The sequence below is a fragment of the Aegilops tauschii genome, chromosome 1, assembly GCF_002575655.3.
Source record: "Aegilops tauschii subsp. strangulata cultivar AL8/78 chromosome 1, Aet v6.0, whole genome shotgun sequence".
Lineage (NCBI taxonomy): Eukaryota > Viridiplantae > Streptophyta > Magnoliopsida > Poales > Poaceae > Aegilops > Aegilops tauschii.
In genome coordinates, this window is record NC_053035.3 from 471,392,399 (window position 1) to 471,419,425 (window position 27,027).

General features: G+C 46.0%; 4 protein-coding genes across 5 annotated transcripts; 2 read left to right on the top strand and 2 right to left on the bottom strand.

Moving 5' to 3' along the window:
- Positions 1-6,441: 6,441 nt before the first annotated feature.
- On the top strand, positions 6,442-7,626 carry LOC109783194 (BTB/POZ and MATH domain-containing protein 2-like). Its single transcript, XM_073496191.1, has one exon. It carries the CDS (start codon positions 6,442-6,444, stop codon positions 7,624-7,626), a length of 1,185 nt encoding a protein of 394 aa, XP_073352292.1.
- Positions 7,627-9,507: 1,881 nt separating this feature from the next.
- On the top strand, positions 9,508-11,469 carry LOC109783193 (BTB/POZ and MATH domain-containing protein 2). The gene is made up of 2 exons (XM_020341793.4): positions 9,508-9,913; positions 9,998-11,469. The coding sequence occupies exon 2, from the start codon at positions 10,005-10,007 to the stop codon at positions 11,217-11,219; it is 1,215 nt and encodes a 404-aa protein (XP_020197382.1). The 5' UTR covers positions 9,508-9,913; positions 9,998-10,004; the 3' UTR covers positions 11,220-11,469.
- A 791-nt stretch (positions 11,470-12,260) lies between these two features.
- On the bottom strand, positions 12,261-17,030 carry LOC109783192 (65-kDa microtubule-associated protein 3). 2 transcript variants are annotated; one of them, XM_073501345.1, is made up of 13 exons: positions 16,848-17,030; positions 16,674-16,765; positions 16,357-16,563; positions 14,898-15,137; positions 14,596-14,805; positions 14,363-14,518; positions 14,122-14,281; positions 13,823-13,974; positions 13,642-13,729; positions 13,485-13,558; positions 13,319-13,393; positions 12,996-13,237; positions 12,261-12,899 (listed from the first exon to the last, which is right to left on the bottom strand). In XM_073501345.1, the coding sequence occupies exons 2-13, from the start codon at positions 16,737-16,739 to the stop codon at positions 12,524-12,526; spliced, it is 2,046 nt and encodes a 681-aa protein (XP_073357446.1). In that variant the 5' UTR covers positions 16,740-16,765; positions 16,848-17,030; the 3' UTR covers positions 12,261-12,523. The 2 variants fall into 2 exon arrangements, with proteins under 2 accessions (XP_073357446.1, XP_040246772.1); XM_040390838.3 differs by having other exon boundaries at positions 12,261-12,903; positions 13,000-13,237; positions 16,848-17,028.
- A 5,065-nt stretch (positions 17,031-22,095) lies between these two features.
- On the bottom strand, positions 22,096-25,664 carry LOC109783198 (ATP synthase subunit beta, mitochondrial). Its single transcript, XM_020341797.4, has 9 exons — positions 25,092-25,664; positions 24,394-24,469; positions 24,201-24,289; positions 23,954-24,071; positions 23,762-23,865; positions 23,521-23,679; positions 23,168-23,392; positions 22,772-23,083; positions 22,096-22,479 (listed from the first exon to the last, which is right to left on the bottom strand). The coding sequence occupies exons 1-9, from the start codon at positions 25,563-25,565 to the stop codon at positions 22,369-22,371; spliced, it is 1,668 nt and encodes a 555-aa protein (XP_020197386.1). The 5' UTR covers positions 25,566-25,664; the 3' UTR covers positions 22,096-22,368.
- Positions 25,665-27,027: the final 1,363 nt, after the last annotated feature.

Below are 27,027 nucleotides of genomic sequence, written 5' to 3' on the forward strand. Positions count from 1 at the left end.
AAAACAAGCAAGACAAAGTCAGTCGGTGAAGCATAAACAGTTGCATGTTAAATCAAGATGACACTCGGTAATTCAGAATCAGACCTTGTCTGGTTCGTAGGATTGGTCAAGTGGAGGGATTCTCCTGGCTCCTCTGGGGTTATCCTTGTTGCCTGTGATACTCCTCAACCACTTCTCCACCGTATCCTCGTCGACTTCTTCTGGGTGCACCCGAGTGGAATCTTCAATGCCCGAATACATCCACTTCGGATGGTCGCGGGCTTGAAGTGGCTGAATACGTCATCTAAGGAAGACTTCCAGCAGATCCATTCCAGTTACACCCTCACGGATGAGATAGACCACTCGCTCAACCAGCACTTTCACCTCCGCTTTCTCCCCTGAAGTCACTTTCAAGGCGGAGGGCTTCTCTATGCGAGCCATAGAAAAAGGAGGAAGTCCAGTCGACTGACCTGGAGTCGGCTGGTCTTTGTAGTAAAACTAGGTTGACTGCCACCCTCTTACTGACTCAGGAAGAATTATGGTTGGGAAAGAGCTCTTACCCCTCATCTGAATCCCAAGACCCCCACACATCTGGATCACTTAAGTCCTCTCGTCACTCGGGTTGGCCTTTTTGACCGACTGGGAGCGACACGTGAAAATGTGCTTGAAGAAACCCCAGTGTGGTCAACAACCCAAGAAATTTTCGCACAGAGACACGAAAGCAGCAAGATATATGATGGTGTTGGGGGAAAAGTGATGAAGTTGTGCCCCAAAGAAATTCAAGAAAGCCCGGAAAAAAGGATGCGGAGGCAGAGAAAATCCACGGTCGACGTGAGTGGCGAGGAGGACGCACTCACCCTCCCGCGGTCGAGGTTCAGTCTCATCCTCCGGGAGCTGCGCCGATCCGTGAGGAATTAGCCCCTCCTCCGCCAGATCGTCGAGGTCATCCTGACTGATCGTCGACCGGATCCAGTCGCCCTGGATCCAGCCGCGCGGCAAACCGGACCGCGACGAGGATCCGCCCCGGCTGGACTTTTTCCCCTTCGCCTTCGCCGTCGCCTTCTTTGCGCGCTCCAGAGCCACCGTCTTTTCTTTCCCCATCGCCACGGACAGAGCTCGAGCGGAGCGGCGGCGCTGGAGGAGGAGCAGGCGCAGTGGGGAAAACTGAGAAGAGAGAAGAAGAATGAGGACGCACTGTTCAAAAACCCCGGTCCGGCGCCTTATATGGGGTTGCTTCCGAGTGACTGACCTGTAGGCCCGGGCAATCTTATCAAATCCCGCAACAGTTGCGCGCGTGATACGTGGCAAAAAAGGCGGTGCGGGAATCGAGGCGGCCTTGCCTTATCCATCCCGATTACTGCGGCCTCCCCCGCCCCGCGCGCTTCCCGAAATTCGAATCCCGCGAGATCCGCGGGCAGCAGAACAACTTGTCAGATGGAAGATCTCCACCACATTAGCACTCGGATCTCTTCCAGCAAAAGTTCACTCGACAAAACCAGGAATGGATCAAGGCGACTGAAAAAGAAGTTGGTGTCACCACCTCGGTTCGTTGATCCAAAACAAGACACACCCGAAGCGCGAAAAATGAGTCGAAAGTATTTTCAACTCCTTCTCCACTCAAACCCTGATCCATTCGGGGGCTAATGATGAGGACATGTACCTAGGGTAGGGTCACAGGCCTGACCTAAATACCTTCCCCAAGGACATCACTCTAAAGCCAGAAGCATTCGAGGGGTACCATCACCCACTCGACCAGAAACATTTCCACTCGGAGGAATCAAGATCACTCGACCGTAACAAGAAACACTCGACGGACAGAAGACCTAAAGTCACTCTACACAGCAACGGTCGAGCATTAACTCCTAGACTTAATAGCCATTTATAACACTTTATTACGGACGTTACCAGTAACGCCCCCCTCTTGATGTACCTTAAATCCCTTGTAACGTGGGCTGGCCGGGGTGCTGGCGCACTCTATATAAGCCACCCCCCTCCACATGCACAAGGGTTCTCACCCCCTGTAACACACACGCATATAATCCAGTCGACCGCCTCCGGGCTCCAAGACGTAGGGCTGTTACTTCCTCCGAGAAGGGCCTGAACTCGTAAAACTTGTGCGTACAACTTCTCCATAGCTAGGATCTTGCCTCTACATCCCTACCCCCCATTCTACTGTCAGACTTAGAACCACGACAGGTGGTACGTCACCGTGTCAGCGAGAAGGACGAGCACGTCCGTCGCTACATGGTTGCGTTGGAGGGCAGGTTCGACAATACCTGGCAAGTTCTTCAGGGATCTCACTGGAGCTATGATCCTATGATGGTTCCTTCCCTTTGGGTGTCCACCGCCCGCGCCGATACCCGTCGGGCGCTACGGTTCTAGCTGTACTAGCGATGCTATATATATGTATGATAGTATTCGAGGTGTATTAGTGATAATATTCGACGATGTACGGACGGAAGAGATGATGTAGTTTTGCTTATAATTGAATGCATGCTAATTTGAATACTACTTTATCTTACGATTTGGTTTTGCTTATTGAATGCTCAAATTGGAAAACTACTCCTACTTTGAATGCTAAAATTGGAGAGCACTATGCAAGGCGTATGCATATGATTAGTTGATAGCTTTTAGGGTTTTTGTTGTCGCAGAAATCTAGGAGCCCCCCTCCATCATCCCCGCCGTCATCCCCATCACCGACCCCCTCCGACCTCGAGGTGAGACCAGCCAAATCCTTTTTTAGAAAGATAATTAAACGATATTTCGGGTTGACTTTAAGTTTGTCGAGTCTCCACCATATATGAGAGGACGAAGAATCCCGACTGTTGTCGTGGGGTAGCTTCTCCTTCGTTCCCGTGTGCTACACAATTTGGTGTAATGCACTCGGGAACGAAAGGAGGAGCTACCATCACCGACGATCACAAATGTCAGAGAGGAATCAGTGAGGGAGAGTTCCACCATATATATATGAGAGGACGAAGAATCCCGACTGTTGTCGTGGGGATCGCTTCTCCTTCGTTCCCGTGTGCTAGACATTTTGGTGTAATGCACTCGGGGACAAATGGAGGAGCGACATCACCAACGGTCGAATGTATACACCACGTGAGCTGAGAGTTTTCAAGAAAAGATTCGACAAACCGATAGTCAACCCGTGATGAATAATAATGATCTAATTTAGTTTTTGTAGTACATATATTTAATTGTACAAGTTTCATCTTTGAATTATGAACGTAGGAAATGTCGTCATCGGATGACGAAAGTCTCCCGGGGGAGTGCGGCTGGTGCCACGATGAACGAGGCTTGTGCGACAGGCCTCACCTGGACGATGATCGGCGCTTCAGCATTAAGCCCGAGGAGACCTTCGATGTTGAAACGGTACGCAACGGCGACAAGTGTATTTTTCGTAATTAAGCATGACTTCAACTATTTCAACGTGTAATTTTCATCTTTTACAATTCGAGTATAGCTTATCCCATGCCATGCAAGACGCTATGTCTTAGAGAGGATGGATTTTGAAGACCATAAAAATTTTGAAACGAAGAAAATTCACCTAAGGACCCATCATGATGTGGATTTTGAAGTAAATCTGTATAATGCTGAGAGCGTAACCCATTTTGGTTGCAAAATTTGGGAAGCATTTTGCAAGATGTATGGTTTTGATGAGGGTATGCTTGTCACCATGGATCTTGGTGATCCTGACATCGACCAAGACAATATGGACATTTGGGTCCTTGTTGATACGCCTCCAATTCTACCGCTATGTGAGTTTCTCAAACATAGTTAATTATTAACTAATTTATATTGTTTATTTCAAAATAGTTGACAGCTTATTTCCATTGACAGCTTATTTTGATTGTTCAAACAATATGCGGAACATGGTAGACAAAACCCACTACACCGATGGCTCCGAGTTAACTTATCAGGAGAAAAATCATCTGGTCGGATTTTGTACTGATCTTGAGAATTATAATATCTACAATCAAACTCCTCAACATTATGGTCAATACGTGCCACTAGTGCACGTGTTAAACTACGGTAACTACCATGGAGATACCCTGGTAAGATTTTTTTACTATTACGACATCCGTGCATCTTTTGCATACTTCTAAAACTAGTACATCATTGTTAACTATGAAGTTATTACTATGTTTTTCAACAGAGAATCCCAAAGGATTGTGTGCCTCATTTGATGTATCAGAATGGCAGCCTTCGTGTTTTGAACATATATCCAGGTCATCTTAAGAATCTCAACTGTCCATACCGGATTTCTAAAAGAAGTGAAGACATGCTAATCAGAGAATGGAAAAAATGTATGGACAGTCGTAAGGAGGTTCTTGGAAGCAAAAGGAAGCGCCGCGCAAGAATTGGAGACGGGATGATCTCCATTCTCCATAATGGAGAGTCAGGGTCTATATTGTTTTATGCTATTTTACCTTAAATAGGGTATTTAGGTCCTGCATAATACTGATGATCATGTGCTAAGAACAATTAAGTAGGGTTGGTTCGATGACTATCAGGATGATGATCGTATGACTTGTTATTAATAACGAGTAGAAGTTGTATGATGATGATTAGTAGGACTTGTTATTATGATGATGCATGATGGGAGCATGAAGAGTTATTATATATCTGTGGGTGAAATGAACGTGGATTGGATTGAAGTGAAGGCCACATGCATGTGGTGCATGTCGAAAGTAGTACAATCCAAACTTGATCAAGTTAGGATTAGTATTACTTTCGACATGCACCACATTTTGCCTCACTTCAATCTAAGTCATGTTTAGGCATAGCAGTAGCAGTAGCACGGAGATAAGAGAGGACACATCTCTCTATTAGCTACCTAAAACAACCTAAATTAACCCCCAAAACCCCTAAACCACCTCCTTTCAAAAAAACAGCCCCTGAAATGCTGACGCGTGGAAGCTTATTGGTCCCGGACCGGGACCAAAGGCCCTCCTGCCTGGGCTCGCCGGAGCGGCCACGTGGAGGCCCGTCTGTCCCGGTTGGTATAAGAACCGGGACTAAAGGCCTAGGGCATTAGTAACGACCCTTTAGTCCCGGTTCCCGAACCGGGACAGATGGGCCTTATGAACCGGGACAAATGGCCCTTTTTCTACTAGTGCTCAAGGCTTGATAAATATGGTGAGCGCAATTCCATTACGGTGAGGTTAAATTTAGCCATTAATTGATTTGATATTTGTTCCCGAAAAAGATGTATTTTGGAAGGCACACGATGAATGTGTCCTGACCTCTTAGGAAAACGGAAGGCAGATACCAGTTGTCAATTTTATATAAATACAAGGTGGGTACTTTTTAATTGATTTAAAAAGATAAAAAGGAAAGTCAAACTCTTTTGTTTCTCTGGAGAAGTCAAACGAGTGAGGCATTTTGGAGCTCAGGCTCCATGGATCTTTTTTCTTTAACATTCAAAAGGTGTATTTCAGAGGCTCAAAAAATATACTTGTGTCATAAGGATGATTTTTTGCGGGGTAAAGGGAGTTTTATTGCATTGTAAGAGTGTTATAGTCAAGAGGCCACAAATTCTCAATACAAGATGGAACCGAGTTTAACCACACGGCATTAGTTCTCTCGAAGCGGCCATAATTGGCCAACCAATCTGCAACTCTATTATGACTACGATGAATTTTCTGAGAATAAAACTCCCTACTACTCATTAACTATTTTATCTCTAGAACTATATAAAGTTTCACTATGTACAATATCATGTGAGCTACATAAAGAGATAATTTCGTGTGTTTTTAAATAATGAACAATGCATGCACACTCACCTTTTTCAAATCACGAATTTATCTTTTTGTTCACTACTCCCTCCGTTCCACGATACATGCCTTTCATTTGTCAAAATATAGATGTATCTAGACATGTCTTAGTATATAGGTACATCCATTTTTGGACAAATGAAAGTCAAGTATTTTGGAACGGAGGGAGTACTTTTTTGTGTAACTATCATCGTCCAACTTTACACATATGTAGTGCACATCCACATGAACATGTGTGGTTATTTCTTTTGAAACTTCAAAATGTGAATTTTGATTATTGTTCTTTTTAAGATCCGTCTCCATTTTCGAAGTCAGATGCTATTTAGCATTTCATAAATGCAAACTGGATTGTAATTTTTGCATCCTGCAAATTTCAGCTTTGCTTTGCGAACGATGATGTATGGGCTTGCAGCTCGTGAGGTATGAGGGCCTTAAAACAAAAGCCCAAACAAACGTGGTAAGTTGAAGAAAACCCTAACTCAGGTTCAGGCCGCACGCGCAGACGAGCCGGCGGAGGCACATACTCTGTTTCCGGGGAATAGCGGCGACGTCGTCGGCGCGGGCGACGCAGCGAGCGGAGCGACGGCGACTCCGTGGCCAGGTTTGCCCCTCAGCTCGTCCATCTCAACTCTGAAACTTTGGGATGCCAACATTTTCGATCGATCCATCCGCAGATTAGGCCATGTCGTCCACGTTCGCCGGTGTATCCGTCCTGGCCGGCGGCGAGCTGTGCCCTTCCACAGAGTCGTCCGTCGTCACCAGCACGGACTGGGGGTACCACCTGCTTGTGGTCCAAGACTACTCGCGTACCAAGCAAGCCACTCCCACCGGCGAGTGGATCAGCTCTCGTCCTTTCATGGTAGGAGGCCATGAATGGAGCATCGACTACTATCCTAACGGCTACACGAAGAGTTGTGCCGACTTCATTTCTCTATTTGTTAACCTTCTCGACGAGGATGCCGAAGAGCCTGTGAAGGCGAAGTTCAATGTCAGTTTCATCGACGAGGCGGAGAAGCACAAGCCAATGTACATTTCGGAAACTGAAACATTCGACTTCCGCTCTGAGTCCATGCTGGGCTACAACATGTTCATGGAAAAAGATGTCCTTGAACAATCATCGCATCTAATGAATGATTGTTTTACCATCCGGTGTGACATCATGGTATTCAGCTCCAAGGATGCCGGTGGCGATAAGGTGCCCCTGCCTGAAATAGACCAACATTTAAACAATCTCCTTCAAACTAAGGTGGGTGCTGATGTGACATTCGAGGTCAGCGGCGAGATGTTCGCTGCGCACCGATGTGTGCTTGCAGCCCGGTCTAAAGTCTTCATGGCACAGCTCTTTGGCCCCATGAAGGAGGGCACTACTACATCCTGTGTCATACAGATCAAAGACATGGAAGCAAAAGTGTTCAGGGCTCTGCTTAGCTTCATCTACACAGACTCACTCCCTAAGATGGAGGAGGACGAAACAGATGCTGTGGAAGAAGGAGAAGAAGAGGAAGGAACAGAGGATGAAATGTCAGAAGTTGCGGAACAAGGACAAAGAACGAAACCACCAGAGACTGTGCAATGGCTGCAAGGCTTGCTTGTAGCCGCAGACAGATATGATCTCCAACGGCTCAGGTTTATCTGCGAAAGGCAGTTGTCCTTGCGCATAGGTGTGAGCTCGGTGGCGTCTACTCTTGCTCTAGCTGAGCAGCACCACTGCCGCCCATTGAAGGCGGCATGCTTGAAGTTTATCCAAGCCCAATCTCCGTCGTGTTTGCAGATAGTAATGGCGACCGATGGCTGGGAGCACTTAATTACGACCTATCCCTTTGTTTTGAACGAGCTCTTTGCCATGGTTGCTTTGAACCAGAAGTAACACTTCATATGGTATGCATGTTCCTTGGATCGGTAATGACACTTGTGCATATATGGGATTCTCTAGAGATCGTAGTATGTCTGTCTTGCTTTTGCCTCGTCATTTAATTTGCCTATCTGCTGAATCGGACAAATCCAACATATGGGCAAATTGTCTCCTCATGGTCTGTAAAATGGGGAGAACTCCCAGTGCAGATCGTTGTCTATATATTGATGTCAGTTTGCAAGAAAGCAGAGATATGAATCATCACTCTACCTATTTGTAAATTATCAGCAAAGAAAATATGTGAAAGTGTCTGTGGCCTATTTTAACTTGAGGAAACTATGTGCTTTTTGACCGCTCGTAACTTGTTGCTATTGGCGCGGCGGGTTTCAGCAGAAATGTATGTGGGGTTGGAATTCATGTTACAAATTGGTGTGCAAGGTAGGCCAACCATTAGTGCATATTGGTTTCTGCATGCACCTGGCAATCAGGCAACATGTTGCCTGCTTATCTTTTGTTTATCAGAGCTACTACTACATGAAAATTCACGCAACAAAGATATATAGTTTAGCGCATCGGTCGACCTGTAGAACAGTAGAAAGAAATCTTATATGCAGGTATGGCATACCCTGACTTGCTAGACATCTACAGCAGAAGGCACCACTATAACTCTGTTTTCAACCATCAGAAACAAAATATATGGCAATCAGAAAATTACTTCTTGTATCGACTTAGCCATGTGTCTCTCACAAGAGACAACCTGCCATTTTACGCAAAAATAAAAAGTAAAAAATTAAGAGACAGCCTGCCATGCCATAGTATCTTGGGAGTTCGGTTCTCGTCTTCAGTGCCGTTGGAGGCAGGACCACACAGGCCTCGAATAAGATTATCTAAAATGTTAACATCTTATACTATGCACTACGAAGGTGGTATCATACACTACGAGTAGCCTAACTGTACTGCGTGCTATTAGCTGGATGCAGGCCACAAAATCATTTGTTTCCCGACGGAAGGGCATGCAACATGCATTTCTGTTTGTACATATACTTCTAAGGGATTAGTCAAGGGTATTTTTGTCTCAAGTTCTGCTCGATTGCGTGTGTTGCCGAGAAAATATACCTTACAAAAAGGACGAAGGGAGTAGAAAGAAAATTACGTCACGGTTTTTCCCGTCGGGATTTTGAATCTAACTCTGATATAATTATCAGTGGTTTTAAAATGAAATCAAATTCATTCATCAAGGCCCCATAAATGTGACGATCGCAATTTCATTATAGTGAGACTAAATTTAGCCATTAATTGATTTGATATGTGTTCCCGAGAAATGAAGGTATCTAGATCTCTTTGGAAAACGGAAGGCAGAGATCATTTGTCGATCTCAATAAATACAACGTGGATACTTTTTAATTGATTTACAAAGATAAAACAAAGGCCAGTCAATTTTTTTGTTTCTTTGGGGCAAGTCAAACGAGCGAGGCATTTTGGAGCACAGGCTCCATGGATCTCCTTTTTTGGGAAATTCAAAAAGTGTATTTCTGGTCCTAAAAAAAATGGAAATATCATCATATTCATATGGATGTGTTTATAAGTGTATAAATTTTTCACGATGAGATTCATTGACATGTGAGCTACACAAAAGAGACAAATTCGTGGGTTCTTAATATTGAACAATGTGTGCACGTTCACCTTTTCAAATCACAAGTTTATATTTGTGTTCATTATTAAAAAGTAAAAAATCACGAATTTGTCCCTTTTGTGTAGCTCTTACGTTAATGTATATCATCGTCAAACTTTACACATATGTAGTATACATCCATGTGAACATGTGTGATTTTCTGCAAAACTTATTGAAACTTCAAAATGTGAATTTTGAAAAGAAAAAAAAAAAGAGCTGCATCTGCATTTTTGAAGTGAAATGCTATATAGCATTCTATAAATGAAAACCGGATTGTATTATTTTTCTGAAATGAACTGGATTATATTTTTGCATCTGCAGATTTCTGCCCGATTCATTTCAGGCTTTGGTTTGCCCAAAAAAAATTAGATTCTTGGTTTGCCCAAATCAGTGTAACGAATGATGTATGGGCTTGCAGCTCGTGGGCTGTGAGGGACTTCAAACAGAAGCCCAATCAACGTGGTAAGTTATAGAAAACCCTAACTCCTTGCCTCAAAAAAAGAAAAAGAAAAAGGCAGGCTCAGGCCGCACGCACAGACGAGCCGGCGGCGCATACTCTGTTTCCAGGTTGAAGCGACGGCGTCGGCGCGGGCGGCGCAACGAGCTGAGCGACGGCGACTCCGTGAGCAGGTTTGCCATGTCGATCCACTCGCAGATTCGCCAATGTCAACTCTGAACTTTGGGACATCAACATTTGGATCCATCCACTCGCAGATTCTCCATGTCGTCGACGTTCGCCGGTGTATCCATCCTGGCCGGCGGCGAGCTGTGCCCTTCCACCGAGTCGCCCGTCGTCACCAGCACGAACTGCGGGTACCACCTGCTTGTGGTCCAGGACTACTCGCGGACCAAGCGAGCGACACCCACCGGCACGAGCATCTGCTCTCGCCCTTTCATGGTGGGACGCCATGAGTGGTGCATCGAGTACTATCCTAACGGTCAGAAGAAGAGCTGTGCCGACTTCATTTCTCTATATGTTAACCTTCTCAACGACGACGACGATGCCAAAGAGCGTGTGAAAGCGAAGTTCGAGTTCAGTTTCATCGACGAGGCGGAGAAGCACAAGCCGATGTACATTTCTGGAACCGAGACACTCAGCTTCCGCGGCGAGTGTCTGCGGGGCTACGGCAAGTTCATGAGAAAAGATGTCCTTGAACAATCGGCGAATCTGATGGATGATTGTTTCACCGTCCGGTGTGACATCATGGTCTGCGACACCGAGGATGCCGGTAGCAGCAAGGTGCTCCTGACTGAAATAGACCAACATTTAAACAATCTCCTTCAGACTAAGGTGGGTGCTGATGTGACATTCGAGGTCAGCGGCGAGATGTTCGCTGCGCACCGATGTGTGCTTGCAGCCCGGTCTAAAGTCTTCATGGCACAGCTCTTTGGCCCCATGAAGGAGGGCACTGCTGCATCAGGTGCCATCCAGATCAAAGACATGGAAGCAAAAGTGTTCAGGGCTTTGCTTAGCTTCATCTACACGGACTCACTCCCTCTATTGGAGGAGGACGACATGGAGGAGGACGAAGGAGAGGCCATGGAAGAAGGACAAGAAGAGGAAGCAGCAGAGGATGAAATGGCAGAAGTTGCGGAACAAGGACAAGGAGAGGATGCAGCAGAGGATGCAACGGAGCTGCAATGGCTACAAGACTTGCTTGTAGCAGCAGACAGATATGATCTCCAGCGCCTCAGGTTTATCTGTGAAAAGCGATTGTCTGAGCGCATAGGTGTGACCTCGGTGGCGTCCACTCTTGCTCTAGCTGAGCAGCGCCACTGCCGCGGATTGAAGGAGGCGTGCTTGAAGTTTATCCAAGTCCAATCGCCCTTGTGTTTGCAAAAAGTAATGGCGACTGATGGCTGGGAGCCGTTAATTACGACCTATCCCTCTGTTTTGAACGAGCTCATTGCCAAACTTGCTTCAAACCAGAAGTAACACTCTGTGCTGTACGCATGTTCCTTGGACCTGTAGTGACTCTTGTCAGTCTTATGCATATATGGAATTCTCTAGAGATATTGTAGTCTGTATGTCTTGCTTTTGTCTCGTCGTGTAATCTGCCTATATGCTGAATCAGACAAACCTGGCATATGGGCATACTGTCTCCTCATGGAATGGTGGTCTGTAAATTCAGGAGCAATGAAGCAATGTTCATCTGCATTGCAGCAATGTGCAAGTTCCTTAGGCCTGTGGCGACTCTCTTATCAGAAGCATCGATGTTTATCTGTGTTGCAGCAACGTGCGAGTTCGCCAGCTAGTCGTTGTATCCTCGTATATTTCTCTGTGCATTAGTTGTGTCTTATATTGTTTGCTGTCTACCTTCCCTGTCATGTTAAAAATCATTTTTCCAGTGGTTATCAAAAACATGTAAATCTTGATCCAGTACGCACCTTATCCTGGGTGCTCTGCTGTTCTCCTTGGCTGGTGCCGCCCATGGGAGAGGAAGGTCGGAGCTCCAGAAGTCCAATGCTGTAGGTGTGCCCCTGTTTTGAAGCGCCGTTGAATGCAATGCAGACAGGGGCCCTACTTGGGAGCTATGCTCGTGTTAACCTAGATAGGTGTGCAATCAATTGATATCTTAGCTGCTTCGATCCTGTTACAATTCCTTGCTGGGTATTAGAATCGAAACATTTGGCGGTGAACACGTTATTGTCTATATGTTCATGTCAGTTTGCATGAAAGCAGAGGATATGAATCATCAGTCTGCCTGTTGGTAAATTTTCATCATCAAAGTAAATATGAACACGTGTGGCGTAAACCGTATGCTCTAACTTGAGGAAACTTAGGTGCTTTTCGACGCTTGTAACTTGGCGTGATTGGCACAATGGCTTTGAGCAGATGTGCATGTGGGGTTGAATTGTTGGCCTATGATTCATTTTGCAAATTAGTGTGCAGGATAGGTCAACCTTTAGTACATACTGGTTTCTGCATTCACCTCCCAATCAGGCAACATGTTACCTGTTTATCGCACAGCCACGGTTACATGAAAAATGTAGTGCTGCCAGCAATGTTATGTTCAATTGTGTAGGTTTAATATCACAAGCAACACGGATATATAGAGTTCCGCAACTCCGTCGATATAATTCTGTTACCAACCACAACTAACAAAAACATGACATATGGCTGTGACTTCGATCAGAAAAATATGTGCCCGTATCAACTTAGTCAAGCGTCCATCACAGGACACGCCCTGCCATGCCAGATGACATACTTTCAGCTACCTACACTGCATTCCCCGAGATTCAAGCGGCATGCGCAGCGAGATAGGCAAGGCGCCTCTCTTCAAAGGAGTACTCGGTGCTCTCTAGCAAACACAGCTCCGGCTTGTCATTGGAGACGCAGACAGGTGCAGCTCTTGCGGCAGTCAGAGCAGGCGTTGTGGTCATTTGCATAGGAGAGGTCACCGTCATCGGCGTCCTAGGACTTGGTGCTGCGAGTATCTTGGGAGTTCGGTTCTCGCCTTCGGTACCATTGGAGGCAGACCGCACGGGCGTCGATTGGATGCTATTTCCGGGTGTGATCTGCGTGAAGGGTTTACGAGGGGTTTCAGTCTCACCAAGAGTACTTGCCTTGAATGATAACTTCTTGATCGGAGGACTGGCAGTGCCTTTGCCTCTACTACCTGAAAGCGTTTTTTTTTGTTTTCATCAGAGATAGTCTGTTAATTTGAAAGTAAAGAAACTGAACAACTGCATCAGCTATGGTTAAGTGAACTTGCCAGGGGACAGAGTGCCACTATCTTCTGTCTTCTTGGCTGAACGGACGGATCTTGACTGAGGTGTCAATGATTTTGGAGTTCGCACTGGTCCTCCGCCGACAGACAGCCTCCGGTTTGTACCAGCCGAGGGGTTTCTGGTAAGCTTCTTCCCGCTGTTCGACCTTGATGAAGGGCTCGGCTTTGATCCGTACAGCAGCTCCTGCTCAGCTTTGAATTGATCCTCAAGCTTCTTCTGGTCCTGCAATTGCTCACACATCAGATACCATCCGCAGATGAACACAGATACAAGTGCAGAAAAAGTTAAGCAAAATATGAATACCCTTTGCCTCTTCTTTTCCTGCTCCTTTTCTTCCCGAACTATCCTATAGTCATCAAGCATCGACAAAAGACTAACCTGAAAAGGTTGAATGGCATGAACTTTTGACAGCATAGAAACAGATATTGTGTTTACTCACAAATATAGCAGTGAAATTACGGATACATACGCCATCGTAAGTAAACTCAGTGCCCCTTTCTTTCTCCCAAGCTATAACTTTATTTGTAAGAACGTCTACAATTCCTGCTTCATGCAACAATAAACAGATCAGCAGCAGCATTTTTAAAATAACAAGCAGAAAACCGCAATTAGTAAGGGTGTTTCACCTGGTATCTTGTTAACCAAAACACGGGCTTTTTCAGCTCTCTTGAGCATAATATGTGCACCCCTCCCAGCATTATATCGGTTATCATCCTAACATAACATGTAGATAGTGAAATTAGTAGTGGTTGCTATAGAGAGCTTTGCCATATAGAGCCCCAATCAAGTCATCAAACACAACCATACTTTGCTGTAATCCTCTAACCAAGCTTCCTCCTCACATGCATTTAGCCACCTTTCAACTCGCTCAAGAATATCCTTCCTGCTAAAAGCGTCTTCTTTAACTGTAGCGATGTATGCCTCGATTTGTTCCAGAAGAAGTGAGGGATCAATAGCACCTGCAATGAAACAAACAATTACAACATTAATAAATGAATCAATAAACACATCTGTTTGTATCTGAATGCTGCAGCAGCGAAATTTACAGGAAAAAAATCCTTATTCTGTCAGATGCACCAAAGCATGTTAGAAAGCTAGAAACATACCGGCTTCAATTGCCTCGATATTGAACTGAGTTGCATAATGTTCATCCCCAACTAAATGTGCCCGTCGACGATGCTCTTCTAATTCTGTTTGCTTCTTAAGAACTAAGTCCTTCATTTTACTGACTTTCAGTTGCTCAAGCCTCAATACCTCAGCTTCTACCTGCATCAAAGAATATCATCTCCACTAAGCTAACCAAGAAAAACAATTAAAGCAAGTTCTGCAAACAACACATTGACTCACAAAGTTCATGACGTCAATGGAAAGGGCATTGGCCTCTGTTATTTCAGGTTCTGATGCAGCAATATTGCATGTTATATTCTGGAATGACTGTTGCTCTTCTATCGGTGTATCCATAAGATTCCATAGTTCGAGCATTGTAGATGAGAGATCTTGAAGCTGTCAGAGCTAACAGAGTTAAGGGCTGAAAGCAGTCATATGATGAATTTTCTAGATTAGAAATGTAAGATGCTAACCTTCTGCATCCTTTCAATTTTTGTTTCCCGTAGTCTCTGTATTGCCAACGCCAACCTCTCAATTGTGGTGTTGCTTATGTTCATTGGTACGCCATCCTCATCGAGACTGGGGTGTACATCAGATATTGTTTGTTTGAAGTCAACGGCAAGTACTTTACATAAGGAATGCAAAGTATTCAGGTAATCCATTACTTGCTTTAGCCGCTCACTCTGCAAGATATTTAGAAAATAACAGAACAGCATATGTGAGAAATAGAAAATGTAATCAGTGGGCACAAAGGGCAAAAGGCATGAATATGAACCTTCTCTTTCTCTAGGGACTGCAGCTCCATCCTTAACTCTTCTAGCCTTCTGCAGGATAGGTCAGATTGATCCACAGGTGCTTTAAAAGGGACAAAATCTGCAGGTCTGATCTCGGATGATATCTTTTTTATCTTGCCTATAACATCAAGAATCTGGTTCCATCTTTCAACCTTTCTCTTCTTCATCTCTTCCAAATATGGGACGATTGCACTCAGTTCCTCCCGTAAGCCGCATCCTTTCTGTTCAGAATAAAGAAAAGATATGATGGAAAATACTCATTATTGGTAGAATCTGAATAGAGGTAGGAAGTGTCACGCCTTCGAGATTAGTTGCATTAAGTGGAGCGAACGCGCAACATCATTATTCTGAAGCTGTGTTGTACAGTTAAATTGGTCGGTTAATAAACACAGCTGCCTCGTTAGGATGGAATCAAAATGGTATGGCTGCAACCAAATTTACATGAGCCATAGTTTTCCTCTGCATGGATTGGTTGGAATCGCATTATGAACACATCAGCCAACATATTGCTGACAATTAGGCATACTTGCAACCATCTATGGAAGAACTCGTGTATTTATTTATTTGAAAGAGGATTCATATTTCAATATCCTGCTTTCTCATCAGATGAACGAAATGACAGAAGTGACAAAAAATAGATATCTGCTGCCTGTCCTGGCACAGAATTAAGTTCCTAACACAATTAGGACCGACTGGATAACAGAATTGTATGGACCCGAAATTCATTTTTACAGTGTAACTGCACGCCAATTAGCACAGTAGTTTTTGTCTTATAAACACAGGTTCCTTTGCGGCATTTGAGAAAACAACAGGTCGAGCAGTGACCAACCTGCCTGACGAGGAAGCGCCAAGCCTTTAAAATTAGTTGCATTAAGCCATTAACAATACATGTGTGGAGCGAACGTGCAACATCATATTCTGAAACTGTGTTTTACAGTCAAATTGGTCAGTTAATACACACGTCTGCCTCGTTAGGATGAAATCAAAATGGTATGACTGCAACCAAATTTACACAAGCCTTAGTTTTCCTCTGCATGGATTGGTTGGAATCACTACCATTATGAACCCATCAGCCAACTTATTGCTGACAATTAGGCATACTTGCAACCATCTATGGAAGAACTCGTGTATTTATTTATTTGAAAGGGGATTCATATCTCAATATCCTGCTTTCTCATCAGATAAATGAAATGACAGAAGTAACAAAAACAGATGGCTGTCCTGTCCTCGCAGGAACTTCTAACGTAGCTGACCTGCCTTGGCACAGAGTTAAGTTCCTAACAAAATTAGGATCGACTGGATAACAGAATTGTAGGGACCCGAAATTCATTTATACAGTGTACACTGCACGCAATTAGCACAGTAGGTTTTGTCTCATCAACACAAGTTCCTTCGCGGTATCTAAGGAGAAAACAACAGGTCGAGCAGTGACCAACCAACCTGCCTGACGAGGGCGGGCGACTCGGCCATGGCGGAGCAGACGGCGGCGAGCTCGGCCTGGGCGTCGGCGATGGCCTGGCGCAGCTGGGCCCGGCAGCGGCTGGCCTGGTCCACCTTCCTCCGGTAGGCGTCGAGGCACTCCTGCTGGAGCTGGAGCAGCATCGTGTCCCTCGCGGCGCCCTGCTCCCCGATCTCGTCCCAGATGACCTGCGCGCACACACACACGCAACCAGCCAACACAACCACGAGCGATCATCAGACCCGCCGCGAATCACACCGTCGCCGCACGTAATCGAAGGGGCAGCGGGCGCGCGCACCTGGAGCTCGCGCATGAGGGCGCCGCACGCCGTCTCCATCTGGAGGAGCTGGTCGCCGCCGCTCATCCCGGTCCCGGCGAGGGCGCCGCGGCCTGCGAGGGGAGCGAATCGAGGGGGATCAGTTAGGGCCTGGCGCGGCTTAATTTCCGCCCCCGTGATTACGAGCTCACTCACCAGTGTGCGGCGCCTCGGCGTGCGGGCGGGGCGGAGGAGCGGTCGACGGGGGCGGGCGGAGGTGTCGCCGGAGAGGGCGGCGCGATTGGGGTACGGCGGAGGAGAGGTTTGATTTGAAATGGGTTGGAATGGGGAGGGAGGCGATTGCGGGGCACACGGGGTTGGCGTTTGTGTTTTCGGGATTTCCGGGGAGGAAGAAGGAACTGCGCTGGTCCCCACTCGTTTCGAATTCGCGTCAGGATCCGTCCTGGGCCTCCCGTTTTTCTTTCGTTGGGAAGGCGACGTTTGGGTTTGGGCTCGCCTCCTCATTCTGTGCATTCTCATTCTTTCTCAAAAGAAAAAAAGGAAATGCGCATTTTAAAACTGAACTCAAAAACCATGCCAAAAACAAATCGAACCGGTTTTTTTATATGGTCTTCATGGTATACGACATCGTTTTGAATTTCGGTTTCTTATATATACCAAAAAACCAGAAGATGAATTGAATTAACTGAAGTATTTATATTTCTTGAGAGAACACCATACGAAGCAGTCGATTCCATGAGCTTGTCGAGCTTGCACTGTCCAATATTCACATGCCGAAGCACAGTCTTCTATACACCTCGCATCAACCACGTGGCGTCTCTATTATTAAAGGGGAATGTGTATGTTGTCGTCGTTCGTACGCAACTATCAATGCGAAAACATTTTGAAAATCAAGCGTCGGATTAGTTTGGAAATCAAGCCATTAATGAATTAATTAGCAAGACAATTAATTACATGTGCAATTAATTAGTCCAATTAAATAGAGATTTTCCGTGTGGAATCAATTATCGAGTCATTAATACAATTATTTAATTACTAGGCAGCCAGTTAATAAGGCCTTCCAGATAATTAGAAATAGGGATTTAACTCTATTTTCCAGAATAGTCTAAACTGCTCATAATCTACCACCTCGCATGCCACAACTCTTTAAATATTGTTTCATCCCTAGCAACTTTTTGCATGCCACCACAACATTGTTTCATCCCATAGAAAAGCTACTAAAAGATTAAAAGAAGTTGCTGCCTGCTCACTCAGGCCCATGGTACAAGTTAATGGGCAGACCAAAGGCCCAATAAAGCTTGTAACTTGTTGTGTGTGTTTTTTTTGCAAGAGCCAGATTCGTTAAGCACGTCCATTTTATTTTAATTTCTTTGTAACAATGTCTTGGTAAGGATGGATAACTCTAGGGTGGCTGATGCTATACGCTTAAATGAGGGACATTTTATGGTGGCGGCTCCTGTTCTTAACGACTATAGAGAATTTTTATGAGAGTTCAGGAAGGTTATTATTGAGCATTGTAATAGAAAAATCAAATGTAGTTGCTCATGAGCTAGTTGAGTAGGGGCATACAAACACCCCTTCTGTATGGGTGGATGCACCTCCGGTTTCTATTCCTAAAAAAGTAGCAGATGATGTAAGCATTATTTGAATGTAATAAAACTATTCCCTCCGTTCCTAAATATAAGTCTTTGTAAAGATTCCACCATGGACTACATACGGATGTATATAGATGCATTTTAAGTGTAGATTCACCCATTTTGTTCCGTATGTGGTTCATAGTGGAATCTCGTCAAAGACTTATATTTAGGAACGGAGGGAGTAGCTGTAAAGGCCTTTCCGTAGAAAGCAACATGTCCATTTTTTTTAGTTTTTGGTAAAGTAGTCATGTTTCTCTACAGAAAACATGCTAAGCACGCGGAAATTGCTAGTGGAAGTTGAGCTCCACGGAGACCTTCAAATATAAAATTAAAAATTTGTGAAAATCCATATTTTTACATTTCAAAAAACTGAAAGAAATAGAGATAGATAAAGGCATAGTGCATGTGTAAATTTTCAAGACGAAATACGTTGAAATGAGGGTTGTGCAAAAAAGACATCTGAGGCTTTTTAACAAGTCGCATTTCAACGTATTTCATCCTGAAACTTTACACACATACACCTCACATCTTTATTTATTTGTACAATTTTTTCAGATATTTTTGAAACCAAAAATTTCGAATTGCGGTTTTTTCTAAAAATCAGCCCCATGGAGGCCAAGAGCCAAAACGCCATTCTCCTAAAAGCATCTCCAATAGATGGTCCAATTTTTTCAGATATTTTTGAAACCAAAAATTTCGAATTGCGGTTTTTTCTAAAAATCAGCCCCATGGAGGCCAAGAGCCAAAACGCCATTCTCCTAAGAGCATCTCCAATAGATGGTCCAAAATTTGACGGTCCAAAATCGGAGATGTAAAATTTGGACCGCCAAAAAATGCGTTTCGGAGCTCCGAAAAACGCTCAACTCCAACAGATGGTCCAAAAGAACAACTCCAATAGATGGTCCAAACCAAAGATGTAAAAATCTGATAGTGGTCGCGCGGCTGCTGCCAGCCACTGTTCAGCCGCGATTGCATTGAAATAGCAACAAAAATTTGAAAATAAAGTGCATCATCATCATAGTTTCAATCAAAAGTGCATCACCATCATAGTATCAACTCCCTCTACCAAAAGAGCATCGTCTCAATCAAAGTTTTTCGCCCTAGAAATTGAAATGCACATGAATATTACTCATGCGGGTCACCAACACCACCGGCGTTGTGAACCGTGGTACGATCATCATCTTCACCACCGTCTTTGTCGACGTTCTCAACAAGCGGTGAACTCTCGTTGCCGTGAGCACCACCGGAAGCATCTTCATTGCATCCCATGTTGCCGCCATAGCCACCTCCAGCGCCACTCATGTTGCCGCCATAGCCACCTCCCAAGCCACCCATCATGTTGCCACCAAAAGCACCTCCCATGCCGCCAAAGCCACCTTCCATGTAGCCACCGAAGCCACCTCCCATGTTTCCGCCAAATGCACCATTCATGGAACCTCCAATCATGTTCATGTAACCACCCATGGCACCTCCCATGCCTCCTCCCATGGCATCTCCCATGCCTCCTCCCATGGCACCACCCATGGCACCTCCCATGCCTCCTCCCATCATCATTTGCCTCATGAGCATTTGCTCCTTCATGAGCATTTCATCGCGACAAAGTTCAACATATGCCTTTGCCTTGACATCAAGAGTTGATGTGTCCATAAACATAAACTTGAGTGTCCTCTCCTCAACCATCTTCCTCTCGTCGGCCGCGGCCTTCTTCTCCTCTAGGTCTACCTTCCTCTCCTCGGCCGCGGCCAACCTCTCCTCGGCTGCCGCCCTCTTCTCCTCGGTCGCCGCCCTTCGCCGCTCGGCCTCACTCCTCTCCTCTATTTCCTTGAGCTTCAAGATTCTTTTCTCTTTGGCATACTCTTTCCTCGCCATGACAATGGCATCAAATCCTTCCTTGAGATCATTGTCTCCGGCCTTGGTTCCGTTCGCTTTCTTGTTTCCATTGGGCCTATAAGATTTTGTCGCGGAGTGAGGAGTGGGGCTCATCTCCTCAATGGCGACATCTTCTTCATCCTCAAGCAACGCATTCTTCTTCTTCGATGATTCAAAAGTCTCTCTAGTTTTTCACTTCTCCACATCCTTGAGCTCTTTGTAGCAATGATGAAAAGTGAAAGCTTTTCCTTTCCTTTTCTTCTTCTCGCCTTTCATGTTCCTCTCTCAAAACAATCCTTGTGCAATCATTTTCTACAATGAAACAAGCAACACATCATCATCAACATGTGGAACAAAGAGGAAATATTTGACAAAGCACGGACGAAGAGGAAATATTTACCAGATCACTATCACCGCAACCACTTGGGTTCATGCGAGCAACGTTTGACAAGCAACCGGCCCACTTTTGGCATTCGGCGTTGATGGTGGACCAACGTTGGCGTAGAGAGTCGCTCGAACGGAAGTGACCACTTGTGTTGCGCTCATCGAAATACTCCTTGATGCGTTGCCAATAGGTGTTCACCGTTTGGTCGCTTCCAACGCTTGCATCTTGAGAGATTTTCTTCCAAGCGGTGCATATCAACACATCCTTCGCGGTGGTATAATTTCCACTTCTTCCCTTGACAACAAAGCCCTCATCGTCCACATCAAGATTGTCATCGTCATATTGGGTTTCATATTCTTGTGACGCATACATGTAATCATCATTTGCCACATTTGTTGCGTGCATGAAAGCTTCATCATCAACACTACAATTGGACGCACAAACAATCAAGAACACATACAATTTGAAACAACAAACGAAAGCACAACCGAAATTTTTTATACCTTTGCGACATTTCGTCGAACATGTTGGAGGCGGTGGCCATCGGCGTGGCCACATCTTCCTCCACGGCCGGCGGTGGCGGCGGGGGAGGTTGAGGAATGGATGTGTGGCTGCTGGAGGAGGCCGCCGGCCGCACCGTCTGCGAGTCGTCACCCCGAGCCGCCGCGACCGCCTTAGAGACCTTCGTCTGTAGCGTAGAACTGTCGGTCGGGTTGCGGTTGCGGTTGGCCGGCCGTTTTACGCTGCCTCCTCGTCCCTTCGCCAGCTTCGCCACCGGCTGGGGCGGCGCCAATCCGGGCCGGCAGGCGGGGGGCGGCGGCATGGCAGCGGTTGCGGGCGAGATGGCAGCGGCGGCAGCGGCTGCGGCGGCGGCGGGGTTGGCGCCATCGGCCATGGCGGCGCCGGACGGCGGGGGGCGGCAATGGCCGGGAGGCTCGCGGGCGGGCGGGAAAGGAAATGAAGTGGCGGTTGGGCGTTCGCGGGCGGCGGCTGATTTTGGACTAGATGCACCTCGTGATGTAAATTTGCACCGCGAGGTGTTGTATTTTACATCATGAGGCCGCCGTCCAAATTTTTTTACATATAGACCGTCTGTTGTAGCAGCGTTTTTTGCCCTTTACCGGTTCAAAAGTTAGGTATTTTTACATTTGAACCGTCTATTGGAGATGCTCTAAGCACGCCCATAGACTACAAAGCAAAGTAAAGCATGCATATGCAGAGCACTTCCGTTCAGCAAAGCATTCATTCAAGATCAACATTCCCAATACTCTACATAACTAAAACATACAAAGAAGCCACAGTACTTAAACAAGGGTCGAAAACAGATGCGATGTTTGACTTTGCTTGCAATGATATTTCTATGTTATCATAACAAGAAACCCATCCTTTTCACCAGAAGAAAAAACACAGGACACCCCTTAGTGGCACACACGATGCGATGTTTGACATTGCTTGCGTTGACTTGAATTTATTTTTCTATGTTTCTCAGAGAAACCAAACAAGACACGACATAGAAAACGAGGCCATTTTTTAAACCTGAACAAGAAACAGCTTCGCCAACAACAATAAACTAAACCAATTCATGATCTGTCGGATCTGCATTACAAAGGGCACAAGTGTTTTCCAAGCCAAGAGTAGTGTTGCTGTTGTGCAGACTAAACCAATGTCACTGCAGTTGCTTATTACGGGTAAATTGGAGTAAAAACGAACAAAAACAAGGATCCCTCAGCAGGAGCTGGCACACTCCTGCTCGTGAGCAAGTCTCGGGCGAACAGCTGAAACCCAAAAAATTTAACTTGTACAGAGCGGTGGTAACACCTCGTCATCAGGCATTCTCGCTGGCGATCTTCTCTGCCTTGGCGATGACTTCGTCGATGCCTCCAACCATGTAGAACGCGTGCTCCGAGATGTCGTCGTACTTGCCGTCCAAAACACCCTGCACGATTCACCAGGCACGTTAGCAAAGCGCACACAGTATAAACGAGCAGTCATATGAGAAACAGTTACTCTTAAACAAGCAACTGCACACAAAAGAGTGTCTCAAGTTGCTGAGTAAGATGATCATAAGCAGCAGAGACGCAAGAAGTTTTGTGCAATGTTCATGCTGCATGGGCTGTCCACAGGTTTGCAAGCATGTGCAAATACCGACTAATTTTCAAGAGCAAGCACTTCCAAAACAATGGCATTACTTACTGTTCTAAAAAGAACTACCGTGGTTCAATTCTCACCTGGAAACTTTGGACACCCTCCTTTAGGTCCACATACTTCCCTGGAGCACCAGTGAAAACTTCGGCAACATGGAAAGGCTGGCTCAGGAACTTCTGGATCTTCCTTGCACGAGCAACCGTCATCTTATCATCTTCACTGAGCTCATCCATACCCAAAATGGCAATGATATCCTGAAGATTCTTGTAGTTCTGAAGAACCTTCTGGACACCACGGGCAGTGTTGTAGTGATCCACACCCAGAACGTGGGGAGAAAGCATTCTTGATGTCGAGTCCAAGGGATCAACAGCAGGGTAAATGCCCAGCTCAGAAATCTGCACAGGTAGCTCATTACAGTCATAATGAGCATATTGTGTGTGCGTTGAATAATGATCATGTACGAAGGACGACGGACAAACCTGTCGTGACAACACAGTAGTAGCGTCAAGATGGGCAAAGGTGGTAGCAGGAGCAGGATCCGTCAAATCATCAGCAGGCACATAAATAGCCTGGACGGATGTAATAGAACCCTTCTTTGTCGTCGTAATCCGCTCTTGCAGTCCTCCAAGATCGGTAGCAAGAGTTGGTTGGTATCCCACAGCAGATGGAATACGTCCAAGGAGAGCAGACACCTCAGAGTTTGCCTGCCATTAAGAGTAATAAAAAATAGAACTATTAAGACTTGATAGCAATGGTAACAGCAGGTTAGAAAGAGAAATATTGTTCAACACAATATGGAGCACAGAAACAGAGGTGTCAAGTCAGAATTTACCTGGGTGAAACGGAAAATGTTGTCAATAAACAGGAGCACATCTTGTCCTTCGGCGTCACGGAAATGTTCAGCAACAGTCAAACCAGTAAGACCAACACGAGCACGGGCACCCGGGGGCTCGTTCATTTGCCCGTAGACAAGAGCACACTTGCTTTCAGCCTGCCACAGAAATCATTTTATAAGGAAAGATAGCTTGCATATATGAGCTTCAGAGCTGAAATTCGAACTCCATAACAATTACCTGCTTCTCATCGAGCTTAATGACACCACTTTCAATCATTTCCCTATACAAGTCATTACCTTCACGGGTACGTTCTCCGACACCAGCAAAAACAGAGAAACCACCTAAGGAAAACAAATAAGCCGGGTACAATCAGTAAACCATAAGAAGCAGCTACACAATATAAACAATACAACTCTGTAGAATACCAACCGTGGGCCTTGGCAACATTGTTGATCAACTCCATGATAAGAACAGTTTTACCCACTCCTGCACCACCGAAGAGACCAATCTTCCCACCCCTTTGGTAAGGTGCAAGCAAATCCACGACCTGTCAGATACAGAACCATCACACTACGATTAACACTTGTCACATTATGGCACATATGCTCACACTGCATTCAATGAATGGTTACATGAAATATCCTAAGATAGTCAAGGTGATAGTGAATTGCTATACCTTAATTCCAGTAACAAGAATTTGCTGCTCTGTGGCTTGCTCAACAAAAGCAGGGGCCTCACGATGAATAGGAAGGAAGTCGTGTGTCTCTACAAGATAGATATGTATCAATAATAACAATGATAAAAAGACATAAGTACACAACTCCATAAATAGGTACATGAAGGAACCTGGCATAGAGAATGTCACTTACTTATGTCACCCTTGTGGTCAATTGGCTCACCAATAACGTTAATGATACGTCCAAGGGTGGCCCTCCCAACAGGAACCTGAGAAAGAGAAACAACTTCCAAGTCAAACAAATGAAGAACACTGTAGGTAAGTATGATTCAACTTCCAAAAAGAACACCAAATCACCGGTGTACATGTATACATCATATAAAAGCAGAGGCTCTTGCAGCAGACTGTAAATTGATCCCACTAAGGACACGAAAACCAAGTTTCTAGTATTCACAAAGAACACTTGATATAGATAACTGTAACAAACAGACTTAATTGAACAGCTGGTGGCTACAGGCCTATGGAGCATCAAAGCTGAACCTAGATATATCACACAGATGCACATATATGATCAAAATTAACTTCAAAGGATTGATAATCGAACAGCAGACTACCAACACCTAACCACAGCAGTCAGAACTTGTGAATAATACGTATACAAATATCAATGTTTAACAATCTATACAGATCCTAACGGAACAAAACAAGCAAGCAAGCAATCGGCATATCTGTAACGATGGAAGATAAAAGAGAGGTATATCCGCCACGTGCCAGTCGGATTCGTGCATCCAGATCAAATCTAACCCCGCCAGATCTACATTTCATCAGATCGGGCACGACAGGAAATGCACATGCGGAAACGGCGAGCGGGAAGGGAGATGCGGTGATTACAGTGATGGGGGATCCGGTGTTGAGCACTTTCTGGCCGCGCACGAGCCCCTCGGTCCCGTCCATGGCGATGGTGCGCACGACGTTCTCGCCGAGATGCTGCGCCACCTCGAGGACGAGGCGGATGCTGTTGTCGAGCACCTCGAGCGCGGTGAGGATGGGCGGGAGGCCCTCGTCGAAGCGCACGTCGACGACGGCGCCGATGACCTGGCAGACCTGGCCGATGGAGCCGGCGCCGGTGAACTCGTCGGTGATCTTGGCGCCGACGTACTTGTCGGAGGTGGGGGGCAGCTTCTCGGCGGGGGCCTCGGCGGCGGCCGCGGAGGAGGTGGCGTAGGCGGCGGCGCGGTTGAAGAGGTAGCCGGCCGGGGACGGGCGGTGGAGGGGCGCGGCGCGCGGGGCGCGCGGCGACGGGGAGGCCGCGCGCGCGCGGGAGGCCGACCGGAGGAGGGAGGAGAGGGCCCGGCGCGTCGCCATGGCCGCGGATCGGGCGCTGGATCTAGGGTTGGACTTTGTGCGGCGGCGGCACCGCTGGGTGGGGGTGGGGGTGGGGGGTGGGAGAGGGGAGGAGGGGAGTGAGGTGTGGAGAGGGCGTGGGGAATAAAAGCGGGTGTGGTGGTATCGAAGGGCGGAATGCGGGGTGCGGGTGGACGCGGTCCACGGGGGCCGCGAAGCGTGGGGGGACGGACGGCCCGTTTGGTCGCTCGCTCGCGGGGCGATCTGGCTGGTGGTGTATGGGGCCGGTCCAGTGGACTGCTGGGTGTTTTGATTCGGGATGGATTCATTGTGGCTTCGTTTCGCAGCTGGGGCGGTGGAATATGTTCCTGTTTTTGTTCGCTCTCGTTTGATAAACTTTTTATTTCTTCGCTTTTTTGGAAGGAAATGATAGCTGGGAAACGTTCCCTGGTTAGGAGGTCCTAATGAACGCCCCCTAGCCCTTGGATAAAGATCACACAAATGGCAAAACAAAAACAAAATCATGACATTTTTTTTACGATACATGGCAATATCCACTTTTGATCATGACAAGCTTTGTAAAGTTGCCATGGTAGATTTTATGAAGTTGTTGTGGCGAATTTAGTTGAAATTGAATGGTAGTTTCCAGCGTTCGCTCGGAAAGCACTCTCAGGGAATGTTTTTCAGATATCGCGATGCTTTTTAAAATACTGTATAAAGGCATATGTTCATATACACGAACACATATTCTTCTTTTTGACAGTAAACACACACTCGTTCATCTGTGAGCGCACATGCTCTACCCCAATGACCATATGATTATAAGCCCCTTCGGAAGACTCAGAAGGAGGGTCTCGAGATTAGCGAAGTTAGCACGCACGCCTCAATATTAACAAAAACATCCGCTCCTGTTTCCCTAAAAAGTTTTAACTTCTCAAAAGATTCCCCTTTGAAAAGTTAATCGATATGTAACCCTTCCTCGGAAGTCGTTTACCTCCTCAAAACTATGAGAATTCCCCACCCAGCCTAAATTTGAGCACTCAAACCAATTCTCCTAAAAAAACGTGTGCGACTCCTCTCTCTCAGCTTCGTGAACAATTGGCTTCCCTCACCGCATGTCTCCACACCAACGACCCCCCCCCTCTCCCCCGAACATACGTAGCCTTACCCACTTTGTGCACCATTGCCGAGCTCCGGCGAGATTTTGGCGATGAATTCCTTTGGTTTCTCGTCTTCCACATCGTCTCTGTCCACTGTCCTGATCCTCTCCATCGTTCCCAGCCACGAGAAGAGCAACACCACACACACAATCGGCACGTGCAAAACCAATACATAAAGAAAAGCACATACATGCTTGTCAACTGCCATCACCGATTCTGATGAATCATTGTGTACAGACCACACCATCGTTTCACAGGGAGGACGAAGAGGAGAAGAAATCATCCAGGAAAGATTGCCCAATCTTGACTACCTCATCGCACGC